The following is a 20000-nucleotide window of genomic DNA, read 5'->3' as shown; positions in this document are numbered from 1 at the left end:
CCGAACATTTTGATTGGTTGCCGACTTGCGGCCCAAATGTATCACCTATCCACATTCAAAGGCATAAAATGTAAATGTTTTTATTTCTCATTTAGAGATAATGTTAGAGAGCTATTATCAACGGCCCAAACTCACTTTAAAGTCTAGGGTTGGGGCGCTTAGGTGGTGTAATGGTTAAAGCGTCGACCATGTATCCGCAGGGTTCCCGGTTCGATTCCGGCCGCGGACATATCCTGCATGTCATCCCTTCTCTCTCTCTCACCCATCCTTCCTGTCAAAATCTCTACTGTCTCTATCAATAAAAAGTAAATATTAAAAAAAAAAAGTCTAGGGTTGCAGAGGGACAAGACGGAGACAGTGGTAACAAAGATTCCTTGGTGCTGGAAATCATACAGTATCAAGGGAGTGTTAACCGCACGATTGGATGTAGTAATAACGATCTGTATCTGTGATTTCAACACATTTCATTCATTCTTGGTCTTTTCCCACGCTTCTGCTAATATAATAAGCGCCTTCTTACACACACTGAAATGTGTCAACTTGGCTCATTTCAAACCAGTCAAGACATGATTAAATAATGCTTTTACCCCGAGGTCATTCATTAGATGAGGGCCGTTGAGCGTGAGTGTGTGTGCACGCCCGCACGCACACGTGTGCATGTAGAAATCTCGAGTAGAAACCGTAAAAGCAAACACACAGTCCATTGTCTTCTTAGCCACTGTAGTGTGGGCTGGCAGCCTGGAGAGACCATGCTGCTGTGTGTTCCATTCTGTGTGTTCTGACGCTGCTCATGGAGCTGGTGAAATGACACTTATTATTATTCAGGCCCCGAATATCTACTCATGTTCTGTAAGATTTATTGACTTAAACAGACACTGATTTGACACCTGTTGTTGCCGCTGGCTGAATACTTGACATGACAAGTATTCAGTGACAGAGTATTCAACGAGTATTCAATGACAACAAGTGTACTTTGACGACAAGTATCGCTTTCAACACACCTAACATTTAATGTCTCTCCTCTGACAGACAGGGAAGACCAGTCAATCTTGTGCACGTGAGTCACCTTTTGTCATCTGTGTGTGCGTGTGTGCGTGTGTGTGTGTGTGTGCGTGTGTGTGTGTGTGCGTGTGTGCGTGTGTGCGTGTGTGTGTGCGTGTGTGTGTGTACGTGTGTACGTGTGTCTGTTTTTATTTGTGACTGTTGTGTTTGTCTGTTGGTCCTCCTGCCTGTCTGTCCTACTAGCCTTCATGTCTGTCTATCTGTCTGTCTGTCTGCCCTCTAGCCTGTCTATCTTGTCTGTCTGCCCTATAGCCTGTCTGTACATCTGTCTGTCTGCCCTCTAGCCTGTCTGTACATCTGTCTGTCTGCCCTCTAGGCCTGTCTGTACATCTGCTTGTCTGTCTGTCCCCTTCCTGTCCCGGTTTGGGTTCATATGTCTTGGATTAGCCGTGTTTGGGAGGTTCTGTTTTTAGACTGTTCTAGACTGTTCTAGCTCAGGGCCCCATCCAACAGCAGGAGTATTTTTACCCCCTTCGCCTTCATTCTCCTTTATTCCCATCCAACAGCAACACCAAGATTACTGTCTGTATCCTGTACACCTGCTCTCTGTTTATAATAATAATTTCAATGCTCTCCATGGGTCGTCTTTTCATTGGTTGCGCTAAATGTGTGTGTGTGTGTGTGTAGTTTGTATTTGTCTTTTATGTGTCTTTTTGTGTGGATGTGTTCCTTGTCCTGATTTGTGACACTCGTGTGTTTGTGTGTATGTTATGGAAGATCCCTTTGATCAAAAAGATTAGGTGTGTGTGTTTCTGTGTGTGTTTCTGTGTGTAGGTGTGTGTGTTTCTCATAGTTGTGTTGTTTTTTTCAGAGGCGAGTCTGGCGCAGGAAAGACCGAGAACACTAAGAAAGTCATCCAGTATTTGGCTCATGTCGCCTCGTCTCATAAGACTGGAACTCTAGGAAGAAACAAGGACGCCTCACAGGTTGGTGGTGTGCACTGGGGAAGGATGGGGGGAGGGAGGGAGGGAGGAAAGGGGGAGGAAGAGGAAGAGCATAGGTGAGGAGAAGAACACCCAGACAGGAAGAAAGACAGGGAAGGGAGAAAGGATGTGTTGGGGGACTTGAGAGAAGGATGTGAAGTGGGAAGACAACTCACAGTATGAGACAGCAGCTGGTGAAACCAGGAACAAGTCGCCAACCGATCAAAATGTTCAGACTTTTTATTCCCGAAAATGTTAAATACATTTCTACGTCGTTGAAAATCAATGACACACTTGTTTAGTCAAGCCGAAATATTGCAATGCAATGGATTCGGTGAGTAATTCCCCACTACTACCTAGTTAACTATAACACTGCTTTATATTGTTAGCAGGCTCACAAAACAAGCTGTGTTAAGTTGACTAGCGAGTGTGTCATTGATTTTTTCTGAATACACTGAAAAGTATTTACATTTTTCGGAATAAAAGTCTGAACATTAAATCTGCCGACTTGTTCCCGGTTTCACCAGCTGCTGTCACATATAGAATGATCTTCAGAGTAGACTGAGGTTGGAGCACTTGGCCCCTTGGACACTTCGTGACGTTAGAATTATAAGGTTCTATCTCCATTTTTGTCAAAATTTAGTTTTTTACATAATCTGATCCATTAGGTGTTTATTAATGCCTGTGTGGTGTTGTGTTCCATCTCACTAAACATAATGGAATGTAAAAACTTTGACGCTCAATATCTCTGAACTACCCTAAAAGGAGTTAACCGTATAATTCTAAGCTCCCAACTTGTTTTAAGTCCTTGGTTTGAGACCAGCTCAAAAGACATGCTCTTGTATTTTGTATTTTATTGTGTTGTTTTTCTAATCCTATATGTAGAGAAAGAGACCTCAGTCTTAGGGTTTGGATAAACAAATCAATACAACAGTGATGAGAGGATGGGGGATGGAGGGATGATGGATGGAATGATGTAGGAAGAGAAGAGAGCAGTATATGAGAGATAAACCAGAAGAGAGAGAAGTGGAGAAGTTTAGGTTGTATTAGAGCGTTATACTGTTGAAACCAGATGTACTACTGTACTTTGCACCCTAGTGTTTCCTACATCTCCATTGCTTCCTCTCTGTCACTGTGTTTGGTCACCTCTGCTGACCCAGGCCAAATCCCAAACTCACCCCTAGGACCTCTCTCAAGGCACATTGACATTGATATAAGCGACATAGCTCCACCTTTTCCCTTTGATTGACTAGGTGGATTTCTTCAACACATTACTTGTGCCTATCCAGCCCCTTTCAGATCTATATCACCCCTCTTAAATTTCGTTGTTTGGTACCTGTACTGTAGCAATGACAATAAAGTCCATTCATTCATTCATATAATAGTGTCATGGGTAGGGATTAGAGGTGGATTTCTGATTGGTGCGTCGCTGCTCTTTCTGGTTGGATAAATCATACTGTTATGATGCATGACGCCTCTTTCTCTTGTTCTCCCCCCTTTCTCCCTTTTCCTCTTTTACTCCCTTCTCTCCTTTCTCTCCTGCATTCTTTCTTTCTTTCTTCTCTCACTCCTGTTCCCTCTCTCTTCTCCTCTGGTCTTTCCTGGTTGTGAAGATGGACGGCGGTAGGTCGTTGCCGAGGGGATGTTCTGTGAACAGGGTAAGTGGGGTCGGCCATGATGTCATATCCTGTCGTGTTCTGCCTAGTGTCCTGTTGTGCTAACAGACTAGGCTCTGATACTGATCTGTTCCATAACGGTTAAAGCATTGTACTGCGTATTTTTGTTTTTGCTTGTTTGTACTGTACTCATTTGGTTTGTTGTTGTCTTTTTTCTGTTTGTCTGTCTCATCTCATCCGTTAATTCATCCGTCCCTCCTTGCCACCAAACCCCCCTTTTTTTCAATCTCTCAGAGTGTGCAATATGTGAGTATACATTGTAAACAGACTTTTACCTCCGCCTGGAGTTTATTCGGTAAGGGTCCCGACGTTTAGAATGTGGCTGACAGATATAGATTGTATAGACCTGATATGATTGTTCACGAGAGGGAATCATGTCTCCTCTATACAGAATATATATATATTCTCACGTTCCTTAACGTCACAACCCTCCTGCATAAAGCTCTGTTCTCTGGCCTTCTTGGGTTTGACTTTTAATTGTATATTTGTAGCAATACCCAATCGGTGATGGAATAAAGTAGTGATGGGTAGTAGTAATGTAGTGACGCTCCTTATTGGCTGGCCTATTGCTAACGGCCTGTCAATCTGGTGTTCGGATTGACTGACTTTGTTAATTCTGCTCCATTAGTGGCTCAGAGACTCCATTGCCTCCTCCATCATTGGTGGATCGCTTGGCTTTGGCAATCGCTGCTATAGAAAAGTCTCATCTGAAGACAAGCCCAAGTCCCTACTAGGAAATGGTTAAGTGAAAGCAAATATGGTGGAAGCTTCCCTGTTCCCTAAGCAACATTGGAAGCTGAGGTTGAACCATCACCATGTTGTTAAACCCATCCCTTAAAGCCCCCCTTTTAGAAACACTGAAAAGGTAGTGGCTAGGGGAGGGGGGCTAGGGGAGGGGGGCTAGGGGAGGGGGGCTAGGGGAGGGGAGCTAGGGGAGGCTGCTGGGCTTGTTTTCAGACCAGGTATTAGACCGTCATCCCTCTCCTCTCTTTACAGTGAATGATCACAGAGCCAGGTCCATTCTAGTGGTCATGCTTAGTGACTTAGTGAAAACACAACATTTACAATTGTAGAATACCTAGCTCACATTCTGTCTGCAGAGGAATTTCCGCACATACCTGTGCGTGTGGCATGTGTGTGTGCGTGTGCGTGTGCGTGTGCGTGTGCGTGTGTGTGTGTGTGTGTGTGGTGTGCGTGCGTGCGTGCGTGCGTGCGTGCGCATGTGTGTGTGTTTGCAAATACCTGCAAGGTATGTGTTTTTGCTTGTGTCTGTGTGCATTGTCTGAGCTTTGTTCCCACATAAAGCCCTGGCCTCTTACTGTGTGTGTGTAGCTTTGTAGCTTTGGGTGCTGCTTGGCTGGCATTCTTTACTTGCTTTTAAAACCACCTTTGGTACTTTAGCTCCCTAGATATCACCGCAGCATCACCCTGCTACTGCTACTACTGCTGCTGCTACAGCCTCAGACAGAGTACTGGCAATGCGACTTGCAGTTCTGAATCTACAGCTAGGCTGTGCAGAGAGAGTTAGCATTATCAAGGCTACTGCTACTCCATCCTCTCTGATGTAACACAGTGGTTCTCAACTGACTCAAGTGTTTGAATAAACACATTGACTCATAGGGTTGTCTTGAAAAGAGTGGGCTGAATCCATATGAATATTATTGACGTCTGTGGTGGAGGTTCCTATATGCTAGACTAGAGGAACGCCAAGCACCCCTGAGCACAGATACAACCCTGCTGAGGACCCTTTTAGGTCTGGGCTGCTCATGTTGAGAACCACTTTTAGGTCTGTGCTTGCTTGGCTGGGCCGGGTGTGCTGGTGGTGGGGCGGGCTGGGTGTGTGGGGCGGCGGGGGCTCCCCGGGGGGGGGGGGGGGTGTGGGGTCCACCGCTGGGTGCTGGTAGGCAAACTGGTTAGTAGTCGCTCTATGTGTAGAGGGCTGCAAGGGAATTTTCCAGGCTACATAGTGTACAGGTTTTTTACTTTTGCCTGCTTGCGGCTCTGTCAGTATGTGAAGCGCATTGAGTTGCATCTTGTAAGAAATGCGCTATACAAATAAAATTTGATTTGATTTGATTTGATTTCTGTGCTGGGGGTTTGGGGGGATTTTGTTACTGGGGGGCCTTCTCTGAGTACCTAAAATGCATCCTTATTTCCTCGACGTAATCAACACTGATCTGTGAAAGCTCCTGTAATTAGTGCGGTCCCTGCCTTCACCTATCCAGTCCTGTTAGATCTGTGATTACCCCCAAGTAGGGGGGAAGAGGGAAGAATGCATTTTAAGTATTTGTCCCTTTTCCAATGTCCCAGTATTGATGCAGTTCCTCCTCCTTCCACCAGGGTGAGCTGGAGAGACAGCTGCTGCAAGCAAATCCCATCCTAGAGGCTTTTGGCAACGCCAAGACCGTCAAGAACGACAACTCCTCTAGATTTGTAAGACCTGTTTTTACCTCGGTAGTCCAATCTGAACTGTGAATCTCCTTTTGGAGTTGTATCACCAACTGAAATATTTCCTTTTTTTTCCTCTTGTCTTCTCAGGGCAAATTCATCCGTATTAATTTTGACGTGGCGGGGTACATCGTCGGTGCCAACATTGAGACCTGTATCTTTCATGTGGAGTCAAACTAGTCCAGTGTCTTAATCTTCTGCATTCCCCCCCCTTCCTTCCCACACTGTACTTCTCTGCAGTCAAATTACATTTGCTCAAAACATTCCTCAACCAATCAACTAACTGCACTCTACACTATCTACCCTAATTTGAATTTTGCCATTTAGCAGACGCTTTTAATCCAAAGCGACTTACAATTACGAATTACAGGGACATTCCCCCTGGAGTAACTGAGGGCTAAGTGCCTTACTCAAGGGCACACTAGTAGTGGTGTGGTTTCAGGCGGGATTTGAACTCACAACCTTCCGATCACAAGTCCAACTCACTATCCACTAGACCACCACTACCCTCCCCAGTGTTTATACCTCCTTGACCTCTGACCTCAGACCTGCTGGAGAAGTCGAGAGCGATCCGCCAGGCCAAAGATGAGAGGACCTTCCACATCTTCTACCAACTCATGTGTGGCGCCTCCGAAGCCACCAGGGGTGAGGAGAGGGAAGGGGAGAGAGACGGGGGAGGGAAAACTGGAGAATAACAGATAAAGGAAAACATGATGTTTTGTTTCGTTGTTGAAAGAATTTTTGAAATGTTGACTGACCTCTCTCCTCCCTTCCCCCGTCTGTCTCTTACATTTTCTCTCTCTCTCTCTCTCTCTCTCTCTCTCTCTCTCTCTCTCTCTCTCTCTCTCTCTCTCTCTGACTGGCTCCCTGGCAGCGGACCTTCTCCTCGGCAGTGCTGACGAGTACCGGTTCCTGAGTGGAGGTTCTATCCCGATTCCTGGTCAGAGCGACGCTGATAACTTCGCCCAGACCATGGACTCTATGGCCATCATGGGCTTCACCCCTGAGGAGTCATTGTGTACGTGATAGAGAGAGATAGAGATGGAGGCATTGGGGGGGATAGGGAGAGCCATAGGTGGAGGGAGGGAGGGAGGGGTGGACAGAGAGAATGGGTTGGGGAAAGAACCTTACTTTGAACTGTATTCCTCTATTTTGTCCTCCACTCCAATTCTTTCCATACCCCCTTGTTGCCTTTTTTTTTTCCTAATCCTGCCTCCCTCTCTCTTTCTGCCCATCCGTCTCTCTTCTCTCCCTCTCTCCAGCCATGTTAAAGGTGATATCAGCCACGCTCCAGTTCGGGAACATCTCCTTCACCAAGGAAAAGAACCAGGATCAGGCCTCCATGCCCGACGACACGGCTGCCCAGAAAATGTGCCACCTGCTGGGCATCAGCGTGCTGGAGTTCTCCCGGGCCATCCTCACCCCCAGGATCAAAGTGGGCCGGGAATATGTCCAGAAGGCCCAGACCAAAGAACAGGTGGGACACACACACACACACACAGACTCTCACACACACACACAGACTCACACACACACACACACACACATACACACACACACACACACACACACACACACACACACACTCCAGGTATTCCCCTCTCGCTATCTTGACCCTTCAAGAGTTGAGCAAGTAGGGCAGCTAAGTCCTTCTCTCTTACCCTCTCTCCTTCTCTCTCTCTGTTTCTCTCCTCCAGGCTGATTTTGCAGTGGAGGCGTTGGCTAAGGCCACCTACGAGCGTCTGTTCAGATGGCTGGTCCACAGGATCAACAGAGCGCTGGACCGCAGACAGAGACAGGGAGCCTCCTTCATCGGCATACTGGACATCGCTGGCTTTGAGATCTTCCAGGTGTGTGTGTGTCATTTACTCTTTAAAGGGTTTGATCATTTTGTATATGTTACGGTACATGTGGGAATACGGTACATGTGGGAAAACTAGGGTTAGGGTTAGGTGCTACGTCGACTTGGTACATGCTGGCATGTCTAATCCTAACCCTAACCCTAACACTAACCGTAGCACCCTAGCACCTAACCCTAACCCTAGTTTTCCCACATGTACCGTTTTCCCACATGTACCGTAACATATATATTGGGTAAAAATCCTACAGTACAATACCCCTCCCAAGTACAGTACAGTACAGTAATAACAACAACAAATAATGTGTGTGTAGTGTACGTCGTGTGTGAGAGTGAAAGACTACTAAACCGTTCTCTCTTGCAACGAAACAATGTCAGACCTCTATCTTCTCTACCTCCTTATCTAACCTCTCTCTCCCCCCCTCTCTCTCTCTCTCTCTGCAGCTGAACTCGTTCGAGCAGCTGTGCATCAACTACACCAACGAGAAGCTGCAGCAGCTGTTCAACCACACCATGTTCATCCTGGAGCAGGAGGAGTACCAGAGGGAGGGCATCGAGTGGAACTTCATCGACTTTGGCCTGGACCTGCAGCCCTGCATAGACCTCATAGAGAGACCGGTACATATAGTACACACACACATGCACACACACACACAAGGGGCAGACAAGCAGATGTACAGACAGGCTAGAGGGCAGACAGCAGACAGGTGGACAGACAGGCTAGAGGGCAGACAGACAGATAGACACAGATACACACACACACACACACACGCAGAGAGAATGTAATACTATTATGACATAACATGAATTCATGATGTTTACCCCCCCCCTCCCCCCTTCCTTTAGGCCCACCCTCCCGGTGTGTTAGCCTTATTGGATGAGGAGTGTTGGTTCCCACGGGCAACAGACCGCTCGTTCATCGATAAGCTGTCCGCTGAGCAGGGGACCCATCCCAAATTCTTCCGACCACGACAGATCCGTCAGGAGGCTGACTTTGCTATCATCCACTATGCTGGGAAGGTATTTACCCATCTCTCCTTCTGCTTCCTTTGCTACACATCTCTTTATCTACCTCTGTCTTCTCTTTGTCTACCAGGTTGGACATTTATTTCTCGCTCTCTCTGTAACATTCTGCCCTCTCTACAACTCTCTCTCTCTCTCACACACACACACACTCACTCACTCTCTCAGGTAGACTACAAGGCAGATGATTGGTTGGTGAAGAACATGGACCCCCTGAACGACAACGTGGCGTCTCTGCTCCACCAGTCCTCCGATCACTTCATCTCTGAACTCTGGAGAGAGGGTAAGACACACACACACACACACACACACACACACACACACACACACACACCATAGCAACGGACTGGATGCACTGTATGTGTCAAATAAGATGTGCAATTATGACAAAGTATGGCAGTTTACAATTTCAGAGTTGTCAGTTTCTTGTCAGGAAGTGAAACTGAAGTTATGTTTTCTTACAGATAGGTGTTTCTTTCTCACTGGGTATTCTCTCTTATCAACCTAATAATACTTTTCCGTCTTTTCCGGAATTAACTAACACTTTTATTTCTCTCTCTCCTCTTTACTTCTGACTTCTCTCTCTCTCTCTATCTGACCACCTCTCACTGTCTCTTCGGCTACCTGTTCCTCCCCCCTTGTTTCTCTCCTCTCCTCCTTTTCTTTTGAACTTGCCCTCTCTCCTTTCTCTTTATTTCTTCTCTCTCCTCTCCTCCCTCACCTCTCTATCCTCCTCCTGCTTCCCTCTCTCCTCTCCTCTCCTCCCTCACCTCTCTATCCTCTTCCTCCTTCCCTCTCCCTCTCCTCTATCTTTCCCTCCCTCAGACATTCAGACTCTTCCTCGTGTTTACTTCTTTGACTCCTATGCCACACTGCAGACCAATGGCTCTGACAGTAGGTGTCTCTCCTCCTCTTCCTTTGTTTGTTTCATCCCTTGTCCCCCCCCCCTCCCCCCCTCGCTCTCTTTCTCTCCCTTTGCCCAAACACTGGCCCTGTTATGTGTTTGTCCTTTGTTTGTGTGTGATTTAGCCAATAGCGTACAGTTGTAGTGTGTAGTGCCTTACTGTGATTGGTTATGCTCTGAATCCACGTCTCCGGCGTCTGAGTACACCTCTCCTCCTGAATACACATTTCTACTCCATATTTCCCCTAGTGACAGTGATGTGCTTCTGTGACTACACCGCACTCCAACTGCACTGTTTACACACTTCATTAACCACAACGCACTGCATGCTCTCACATTCTCACCAAGGCTTATGTTGAGGATCCTTAAACAGTTGCGAACTGCTTTGCTAAAAAACATGCTGCAAAATGCCTGACATGGCCAAAATAGTGCATACTGACCAACCTCATTTCATGTTGCGATCCTGAACCAGTTCCCAGATTAGATCCCCTACATGCCCTGTCTGACATGGCCTTGAACCAGAGCCATAGATAGTACTGAGTTGAGCAAAACTGTCCTCCACATTTGCAACCCCCATGACAATAACATTCTGATTTGCAGTATGACTATAATGCTATTGTGCAGGAATTGTAGATGCCCAGCGTGGCGTGCTTTCAAATCTACACATCGTGATGTTAGAATTATAAGGTTCTATCTACATTTTTGTCAAAATTGAGTTTTTTACATACCGGTAATCTGATCCACTAGGTGTTTATTAATGCCTGTGTGGTGTTATTTTTAAAATGTTGACATTTTTGAGTTAGTAATTCATAAAATACAAAGGTTCCATCTCACAAAACATAATGGAATGTAAAAACTTTGACGCTCAATATCTCTGAACTGCCCTAAACGGAGATAGAACCTTATCATTCTAAACGGAGATAGAACCTTATCATTCTAAACGGAGATAGAACCTTATCATTCTAAACGGAGATAGAACCTTGTCATTCTAAACGGAGATAGAACCTCATCATTCTAAACGGAGATAGAACCTTCTCATTCTAAACGGAGATAGAACCTTATCATTCTAAACTCACGACATCAAATCAAAGGTTGTGCATAATGCTGTCTATGGCTCTGGTTCCTCAACCACCGACCGACCCACCAGTCAGAGCTGCTCTTACTGTGACGTCCCCCACCACCTCTTCTTCTTCTTCTTCTCTGTGTGCAGTGGAGAGGATCGTGGGTCTGGACCAGGTGTCTTCGGGAGAGACCAGCGGGCCGGTCAACTTCGGAGCGGCCGGACTGAAGACCAAGAAGGGGATGTTCAGGACCGTGGGACAGCTCTACAAGGAGTCCCTCACCAAACTGATGGCGACGCTACGCAACACCAACCCCAACTTCCTCCGCTGTATCATCCCCAACCACGAGAAGAAGGTGAGAGGGGGAGGAAGAAGGGATGTTAGAGGTTAGCGGGAAGGGAGGAGAGATATGAAAGGAGGGGCTGAGTACGAAATGACGGTAAAATTTTAAAAAAGGGGTTAAAAACGGAGGAATAAGAAGGGGGCTGTCATTTGAGATGAAGCCATGTAACATTTCTGTCTCTCTCTCTCTCTCCCCCTGTCCCTCTCCCTCTCTCTCTCTCTCTCTCTCTCTCCCCCTCTCTCTCTCTCTCTCCATCTCTCTCCCTCTCTCTCTCTCCATCTCCCTCTCTCTCTCTCCATCTCCCTCTCTCTCTCTCCCTCACTCTCTCTCCCTGTCCCTCTCTCTCTCTCCCTCTCTCTCTCTCTCTTTCTCTCTCTCTCTCTCTCTCTCTCTCTCTCTCTCTCTCTCTCTCCGTCAGGCGGGTAAGCTCACCCCCCACCTGGTGTTGGACCAGCTGAGGTGTAACGGCGTCTTGGAGGGGATCCGCATCTGCAGACAGGGCTTCCCCAACCGCATCCCCTTCCAGGAGTTCAGACAGAGGTGTGCATGCACACTTTATTAACCACAATGCACTGCATGCTCTCACATTCTCACCAAGGCTATGTCGAGGATCCTTAAACAGTTGTGAACTGCTTTGCAAAAACATGCTGCAAAATGCCTGACATGGCCAAATAGTGCATACTGGTGTTGCGTAGCGTCGCCATCAGTTGCGTAGCGTCGCCATCAGTTTGGCATGCATGCATGTGTGTCTCAGATAGACCCTATCCAACCAGCTTTAGGAAGCACTCCACATCCAGATGGAGCTTGTTAGTGCACTTGTTTAGTCTCTCCAAAACACACACACACACACACACACACACACACACACACACACACACACAGACACTAATGTAATCCCCCTGCCTTTTCCCCCAGGTATGAGATCCTGACACCTAATGCTATTCCTCGCACCTTCATGGATGGGAAACAGGCCTGTGAACTCATGGTGAGTCTGTTCAGGCCTTTAACCATCTGCCCCCCTCTTTACTAATGGAATATGGAACATACAGTATATATTTGTTTTGCTTTATTATTATATTTTTTTGGGGTGTTATCTTTTATTTCTAAGCACTTTAAGATGATATAATGATAAGCGCTAATACATTTTTTAAATATTTGTGTGGATTCACGCTTGTGTTACTACATGCTACACGTTTTGTGCTGTGAGCCTTATTATCTCCTTGTCTCCTCCTCTCTCCTCCTCAGATCAGTGCGTTGGAGTTGGACCGTAACCTGTTCAGAGTGGGCCAGAGTAAAGTGTTCTTCAGAGCCGGAGTCCTGGCCCATCTGGAGGAGGAGAGGGACCTGAAGATCACCGACACCATCATCCACTTCCAGAGCGCTGCCCGCGGATACCTGGCACGCAGGTGTGTGTCGGTGTCTGTGTCTGTGTGTGTGTCTGTGTCTGTGTCTGTGTCTGTGTCGGTGTGTGTAGTCTGTGTCTGTGTCTGTTTTCTTACTGTATTAATACACCCTGTGTGTGTAGGGCGTTCCTGAAGAAACAGCAGCAGCTGAGTGCTATGAGAGTGATGCAGAGGAACTGTGCTGCCTACCTCAAGCTGAGGAACTGGCAGTGGTGGAGGCTCTTCACCAAGGTACACACACACACCCGCACACACACACACACACCCGCACACACACACACACACCCGCACACACCCCTTGAACTTGACATTGATGTTATCCAATGTGCACTTATCAGGACTCTATGAACCTTTGTTTGACCTTTGACCTCTGACCTCTCGGCCCCCAGGTGAAGCCTCTGCTGCAGGTGACTCGTCAGGACGAGGAGATCCAGGCCAGAGAGTCGGAGCTGCAGAAGGCCAAGGACAACCTGGGCAGGATAGAGCTGGACTACACCGAGATGGAGAGGAAGCACACACAGGTAAACACATCTCTCCTCTCTCTTTGTCAGTCTATCTTTCCCTTACTTATCCTTTTTTTGTGATCAAATGTTTCTTTATTTTCTTTTAAAACACACATGATAATAAAACAAGACAACAAGGCCACATCCTGCAACCCATACAACCACACCACAACACACACATTACAATATAGCTATCTAGGTATTAGGGACATACATTACAAGTCGGGACCCAAAACAAAAAAGAAAGTAAATCAAATAACCCCCACCCACCCACCGCAGGGACCAGAGGACAACAGTCAATTACAATTTCCCTTACTTATCCTTACTTAAGTATCTGATAGGATGTGTTTTTCCATTGTGCATAGTAAACTCTAAATACTTTACCATTGGTAATTATAATCAAGTTGTAATATCTAAACTGTTGAGATTGAGCAAACCTCTCCCTCTCTCTGTCATGCACAAACTGACCATGCTTTTCTCTGTAACTGGACCGGAGCCAGATTTAGACCACGGCTAGTGGGGCCAGTATACATTGCAGCAGGGAACCTGACTAAGGGGCCAGGGGAGAGACTAGGTCAATAGGTCAGCTGACCAGAGTCAGGTAACTGAGTTACCATAACGACCAACCCGTTATGGGATGGAGGAGAGGCGAACTTGCGGCTAACTATAGTGTGAACAACATGTTTGACAGGAGAATAATGATTTGCAAGGTACAGCTGATTCCTGTGTCAGCAGGAATCTAGAATATATGAAGGCACTGTGAATGTCATTCATCTATTATCAGTGTCGTTATCACACTCTCTGACTGAAGACCCATCTCTTCAGGCTACATCTTCAGGCTTACCCTGTACAGTTTCTCTACTGTTAAATATTGTGACTGCCAATGGCCCCTGGTGCTAGCATAGATGAGTTTTTTCTTATGATGACTGACTGTATAGATGATTCACTTATGTTAGACAAATGTACTTGTTGCTTTGGGTAAAGGCGTCTACTAAATGTCTAAAATGAAAATGAACGAAATGGAAATGTCTCTCCTCTCCTCTGTGTCGCTGTAGAGACTGAAACTCGTATCTCAAGATGTCTCCTCCCTCCGTTTATCCCTGCCTGCTCTCTCTATCCCTCCATCCCTCTCCTCCTCCTCTCATCCCTCGTTCAGCTGATGGAGGAGAAGGGGGTGTTGACCGACCAGCTGCAGGCGGAGGCGGAGCTGTTTGCTGAGGCGGAGGAAATGAGGGCCAGACTGGCCAATCGGAAGCAGGAACTGGAGGAAGTGGTGGTCGACCTGGAAAGCCGGTTGGAGGAAGAGGAAGAAAGGGGCGCGCAGCTGACCAATGAGAAGAAGAAGTTTCAGCAGAACGTTCAGGTAGACTTCTAGCTATATATATATATATAGTTCGACTTCAATCGGAAAAACACATGACCATGCCCCGCTGTCTGTGTGTGTGTTTGAGTTACTCTTGGGTAAGGAGACGTGGTGGGGGTAGTGGTGGTCTAGTGGATAGTGAGTTGGACTTGTGATCGGAAGGTTGTGAGTTGAAATCCCGCCTGAAACCACACCACTACTAGTGTGCCCTTGAGTAAGGCACTTAGCCCTCAGTTACTCCAGGGGGAATGTCCCTGTAATTCATAATTGTAAGTCGCTTTGGATTTAAAAGCGTCTGCTAAATGTCAAAATTATTAAAATTACGTGGTGGAAAATAGGATATAAATGGCATGAAAAATATGTACAAAGATAAATGTTCTGCTCTCGCTCTCTCTCTCTCTCTCCCCCTGTCTCCTTCCCCCTCCCCCACTCTCTCTAGGACCTAGAGGAGCAGTTGGAGGAGGAGGAGGGGGCGAGACAGCGCCTCCAGCTGGAGAAGGTTACCCTGGAGACCAAAGTGAAGAGCCTGGAGACGGACATGCTGAGCACGGGGGAGCAGAGAGACAGACTCAGCAAGGTGACCCGCCCTCTCACTCTCCTCAGCTTCCTATTGGCCCTTTACAGGAATCTGCCTGAAATGTCTGGAGCCCCGACCAATCACACTCATAACACCGAGTAGACGGCTACGACACTGGTTCAGAGACAATCATTCATAAGGTTACGCTGTACAATATTGAAGGGTTGTATAAGAAACTCACTGTCATACTGTGTTTCACTCTTTGTAAAAAATGTCGCCAATCTCTTTTGTATTGTCTTAGCATTTAGTTCATTGTCTAATACATTCTCACCCTCCCTCCCTCTCTCTCTCTCTCTCTCTCTCTCTTCCTCTCTCTCTCTCTCTCTCTTCCTCTCTCAGGAGAAGAAACAGCTGGAGGAGCGACTCAGCGAGGTGACAGAACACCTGACCGAGGAAGAGGAGAAGACGAAGAGTCTGAACAAACTGAAGAACAGACAGGAGGCTGTCATCGCTGACCTGGAGGGTAACTAGCCAAACACCATCTCAGTGTTGTCTCAACGACGTTAGAACACTGTCCTAACGTGACCATAGTCCTGTCTCAACGATGTTAGAACACTGTCCTAATGTGACCATAGTCCTGTCTCAACAACGTTAGAACACTGTCCTAATGTGACCATAGTCCTGTCTCAACAACGTTAGAACACTGTCCTAATGTGACCATAGTCCTGTCTCAACAACGTTAGAACACTGTCCTAACGTGACCATAGTCCTGTCTCAACGATGTTAGAACACTGTCCTAATGTGACCATAGTCCTGTCTCAACGATGTTAGAACACTGTCCTAATGTGACCATAGTCCTGTCTCAACAACGTTAGAACACTGTCCTACTGTGACCATAGTCCTGTCTCAACAACGTTAGAACACTGTCCTAATGTGACCATAGTCCTGTCTCAACAACGTTAGAACACTGTCCTAACGTGACCATAGTCCTGTCTCAACGATGTTAGAACACTGTCCTAATGTGACCATAGTCCCGTCTCAACGATGTTAGAACACTGTCCTAATGTGACCATAGTCCTGTCTCAACAACGTTAGAACACTGTCCTAACATGACCATAGTCCTGTCTCAACGATGTTAGAACACTGTCCTAATGTGACCATAGTCCCGTCTCAACGATGTTAGAACACTGTCCTAATGTGACCATAGTCCTGTCTCAACAACGTTAGAACACTGTCCTAACATGACCATAGTCCTGTCTCAACGATGTTAGAACACTGTCCTAATGTGACCATAGTCCTGTCTCAACAACGTTAGAACACTGTCCTAACATGACCATAGTCCTGTCTCAACGATGTTAGAACACTGTCCTAACATGACCATAGTCCTGTCTCAACGATGTTAGAACACTGTCCTAATGTGACCATAGTCCTGTCTCAACAACGTTAGAACACTGTCCTAACATGACCATAGTCCTAATGTGACCATAGTCCTGTCTCAACAACGTTAGAACACTGTCCTAACGTGACCATAGTCCCGTCTCAACAACGTTAGAACACTGTCCTAACGTGACCATAGTCCCGTCTCAACGCAGCTCAACCATGTCTTTCTTTTTTGGAAATTTTCTTTTTTTTTATTGTCATTGGTTACAACAATCGTCGTTACATTCAACATATCACAATCAACTCAGTTCCTATGACCAAAGTCTTTTTTTCTTTTTTATATTAAGTAAAGTAAAGACAAAACAAAAACAAAAACAAACAAAGAAAAAAGAAAAAGCAATAGCGAGTGAACTTTGGGAGCTTTCATCTTACATATTATGACAGATTAGAATAGAAAATGATTCCAACCGTGTCTTTCAATGCTGTGTAGAGCGTCTGAAACGTGAGGAGCAGGGCCGTCTGGAGCAGGAGAAGTGGAGGAGGAGGATGGAGGGCGAGGCGCAGGAGGCCCAGGAGCAGCTCTCTGACCTGGGCTTACTGGCCGCCGAGCTCAGGGGAAGTCTGGCCCAGAAGGAGAAGGATATCACCTCTCTACAGGGGAGGTGAGAGACACACACACACACGCACACACACAACACAACACACACATACACACACACAACACAACACAGTGTTAGTTTTTGTAAGTTGAGTACTGATAAAAAGGCCACATTGATAAGGTCTGCTGAACAATATGAACCTTATTTCTCTCTCTCTTTCTCTCTTCTCTCTTCTTTCCTCTCTCTCTTTCTCTCTCCTTTCCTCTCTCTCTCTCTCCTTTCCTCTCTCTCTTTCTCTCTCCTTTCCTCTCTCTTTCTCTCTCCTTTCCTCTCTCTTTCTCTCCTTCTCTCTCTCTCTTTCTCTCTTCTTTCCTCTCTCTCTTTCTCTCTCCTTTCCTCTCTCTCTTTCTCTCTCCTTTCCTCTCTCTTTCTCTCCTTCTCTCTCTCTCTCTTTCTCCTTTCCTCTCTCTCTTTCTCTCTCTCCTTTCCTCTCTCTTCCTCTCTCTTTCTCTCCTTTCCTCTCTCTCTCTCTCTCTCTCTCTCTCTCTCTCTCTCTCTCTCTCCTTTCCTCTCTCTCTTTCTCTCCTTCTCTCCCTCCCTCAGGTTGGAGGAGGAGGGGGCGCGTCGTTCGGAGGCCCAGCGGGCGCTGAGGGAGGCCATGTCGCAGGTGTCCGAGCTGAAGGAGGAGGTGGAGAACGAACGGGGGATGAGGGAGAGGGCGGAGAAGCAGAGGAGAGACCTGGGCGAGGAGCTGGAGGCCCTGAGGACAGAGCTGGAGGACACACTGGACACCACAGCAGCCCAGCAAGAGCTCAGGTAAGGGGTGTACGTGTGAGTCTGTATGTACGTACGTACGTGTGTGAGTGAGTGTTTGTGTGTGTGTGTGTGTGTGTGTGTGTGTGTGTGCGTGTGTGTCTGTGTCTGTGTGTGTGTGTGTGTTTGAGAATAGCCTAGAGGGAGGTAGAGAGAGGGATGGTGTGAGAGAGAGAGGGAGGTAGAGAGAGAAGGATGGTGTGAGTGAGAGAGAGGGAGGTAGAGAGAGAGATAGGTAGAGAGAGAGGGAGGTAGAGAGAGAGAGGGAGGTAGAGAGAGAAGGATGGTGTGAGAGAGAGAGGTAGAGAGAGAGAGGGAGGTAGAGAGAGAAGGATGGTGTGAGAGAGAGAGGTAGAGAGAGAGAGGGAGGTAGAGAGAGAGGGATGGTGTAGAGTTACACAGTCAACACCCCCCCTCCCCCTCCTCCCCTTCCTCCCCCTCCAGAATAGCCTATGTGACCCAGCTATCTCTCTCTCTCTCCCGTCCTGTGTGTGTGTGTGTGTGTGTGTGTGTGTGTGTGTGTGTGTGTGTAGGTCCCGTAGGGAGGCGGAGCTGGGGGACCTGCAGAGGTGTGTGGAGGAGGAGACCCGCCGGCACGAGGCCCAGCTGTCAGAACTCCGGGTCAAACACTGCTCCGCCATAGACAACCTGCAGGAACAGCTGGACAACAGCAAGAGAGTGAGTTCCACACACACACACACACACACACACACACTCACATACACAACCTACAGGAACAACTGGACAACAGCAAGAGAGTGAGTTCCACACACACACACACACGCACGCACGCACACACACACACACACACGCACACACACACAGCTATTCACATGAAATGTATGTGTTGAATGTGTTACTCCCCCCACTGTACATAGTGTCATAGTATGTATTCTGTGGCTCAAACTACAAGCAGTGGAAAGGTACCAGAACCGACATTTTAAAGACCTCGCTCAGCCGCTGCCTTGTGGTAGACAGAGGCTGCAGGTTTGCGATCCCAAGGCCGGCGTGTTTACAGTGGCCAGCAGCTTGTCTCGCGCAGCCTATAACCCTATAACCTGCAGTACCCCCGCGCCCCACTAGGGGGGGCGCACCCCACAGTTTGGGAAACGCTGCTATAACCCATCTGACAACTGGAATACAAAGTGCATCGTGTAACATAGCGAAGCGACCAGAATCACTATTCCCATCAGTCGTGTCTATGTAATGACGTACTGTATCTCTCCCCCCCCCCCCCCCCCCCCAGGCGCGTCAGTCCCTAGAGAAGGCCAAGGCCGTGCTGGAGGAGGAGAGGGTGAACCTGTCGTCCGAGCTGAAGGCCCTTCAGGGGGGCCGCATGGAGAGCGAGAGGGGCCGCAAGAGGGCCGAGGGCCAGCTGCAGGAGCTGACCGCCCGCCTCGCCCAGGCCGACAGAGAGAGGGAGGACAGGGAGGAACGGCTGCACAAGCTACAGGTGTGTGTGTGTGTGTGTGTGTGTGTGTGTGTGTGTGTGTATGTGTGAGAGAGAGAGAGGGAGGGGGGGGGGGGGTTGGATTGACTGACGATATCTATCTTTCATTCTTCTCTCCTCTTCTCTCTCAGGCGGAGGTTGAGACTCTCTCCAGCTCCCTCTCGTCCTCGGACTCCAAGTCCCTCCGTCTCAGCAAGGAGGTCCACACCCTGGAGGGCCAGCTGCACGACGCACAGGTAACGCATCAAACATACACACGCACACACGCACACACAAAACGCCAACTGTACCGTCTCTCTCTCTCTCACCCTGACTGTGTTCTTCCCTCTCAGGAGTTACTTCAGGACGAGACTCGCCAGAAGCTGGCCCTGGGCTCACGGGTGCGAGCTCTGGAGGAGGAGCGGAACGGACTGATGGAGAGAGTGGAGGAGGAGGAGGAGCGAGCCAAGGAGCTGTCACGGCAGATACAGACTCATACTCAGCAGGTACGCAGTGTAGTAGACTTCAGAGATCACAGAGAGGAAGACGGAACCTTCCAGAGACACTTGACTGAACCGTCAGCTATTTTTATTTTTAGTAAAATAATTTTTATTTTTTTTAGTTTTCAGAGACATTACAGTACGCAACAGACATAAGCACACAGACAAAACAGCGAAAACAACAAAACAAAACAA

The 20000-nt window shown here is 47.5% G+C and overlaps 1 protein-coding gene across 1 annotated transcript in view; it reads left to right on the top strand.

Annotated features, from left to right (window-relative positions):
• Positions 1 to 20000, top strand: part of myh14 (myosin, heavy chain 14, non-muscle) — a gene marked incomplete at both ends in the record, with an annotated part of 31216 nt that overhangs the window by 4272 nt on the left and 6944 nt on the right. The window contains 29 exons of the mRNA XM_080540188.1: positions 1030 to 1057; positions 1874 to 1988; positions 3599 to 3643; positions 3896 to 3907; positions 6002 to 6094; positions 6200 to 6263; positions 6656 to 6754; positions 6984 to 7127; positions 7372 to 7586; positions 7807 to 7959; positions 8412 to 8585; positions 8814 to 8987; positions 9159 to 9273; positions 9816 to 9884; positions 11105 to 11310; positions 11717 to 11838; positions 12214 to 12283; positions 12544 to 12704; positions 12824 to 12932; positions 13091 to 13222; positions 14361 to 14567; positions 15007 to 15144; positions 15484 to 15607; positions 16955 to 17126; positions 17667 to 17879; positions 18410 to 18554; positions 19123 to 19329; positions 19458 to 19562; positions 19659 to 19811. Of these exons, the coding sequence (XP_080396314.1) occupies positions 1030 to 1057; positions 1874 to 1988; positions 3599 to 3643; positions 3896 to 3907; positions 6002 to 6094; positions 6200 to 6263; positions 6656 to 6754; positions 6984 to 7127; positions 7372 to 7586; positions 7807 to 7959; positions 8412 to 8585; positions 8814 to 8987; positions 9159 to 9273; positions 9816 to 9884; positions 11105 to 11310; positions 11717 to 11838; positions 12214 to 12283; positions 12544 to 12704; positions 12824 to 12932; positions 13091 to 13222; positions 14361 to 14567; positions 15007 to 15144; positions 15484 to 15607; positions 16955 to 17126; positions 17667 to 17879; positions 18410 to 18554; positions 19123 to 19329; positions 19458 to 19562; positions 19659 to 19811 (3764 nt within the window). The remainder of the gene's footprint in view (positions 1 to 1029; positions 1058 to 1873; positions 1989 to 3598; positions 3644 to 3895; positions 3908 to 6001; positions 6095 to 6199; positions 6264 to 6655; positions 6755 to 6983; positions 7128 to 7371; positions 7587 to 7806; positions 7960 to 8411; positions 8586 to 8813; positions 8988 to 9158; positions 9274 to 9815; positions 9885 to 11104; positions 11311 to 11716; positions 11839 to 12213; positions 12284 to 12543; positions 12705 to 12823; positions 12933 to 13090; positions 13223 to 14360; positions 14568 to 15006; positions 15145 to 15483; positions 15608 to 16954; positions 17127 to 17666; positions 17880 to 18409; positions 18555 to 19122; positions 19330 to 19457; positions 19563 to 19658; positions 19812 to 20000) is intronic.

Source organism: Nansenia antarctica, assembly GCF_963989245.1.
Source record: "Nansenia antarctica genome assembly, chromosome: 10".
Classification (NCBI taxonomy): Eukaryota; Metazoa; Chordata; class Actinopteri; order Argentiniformes; family Microstomatidae; genus Nansenia; species Nansenia antarctica.
Note: the sequence above shows the minus strand (reverse complement) of the source record. Positions and strands in the feature narration are given on the sequence as shown.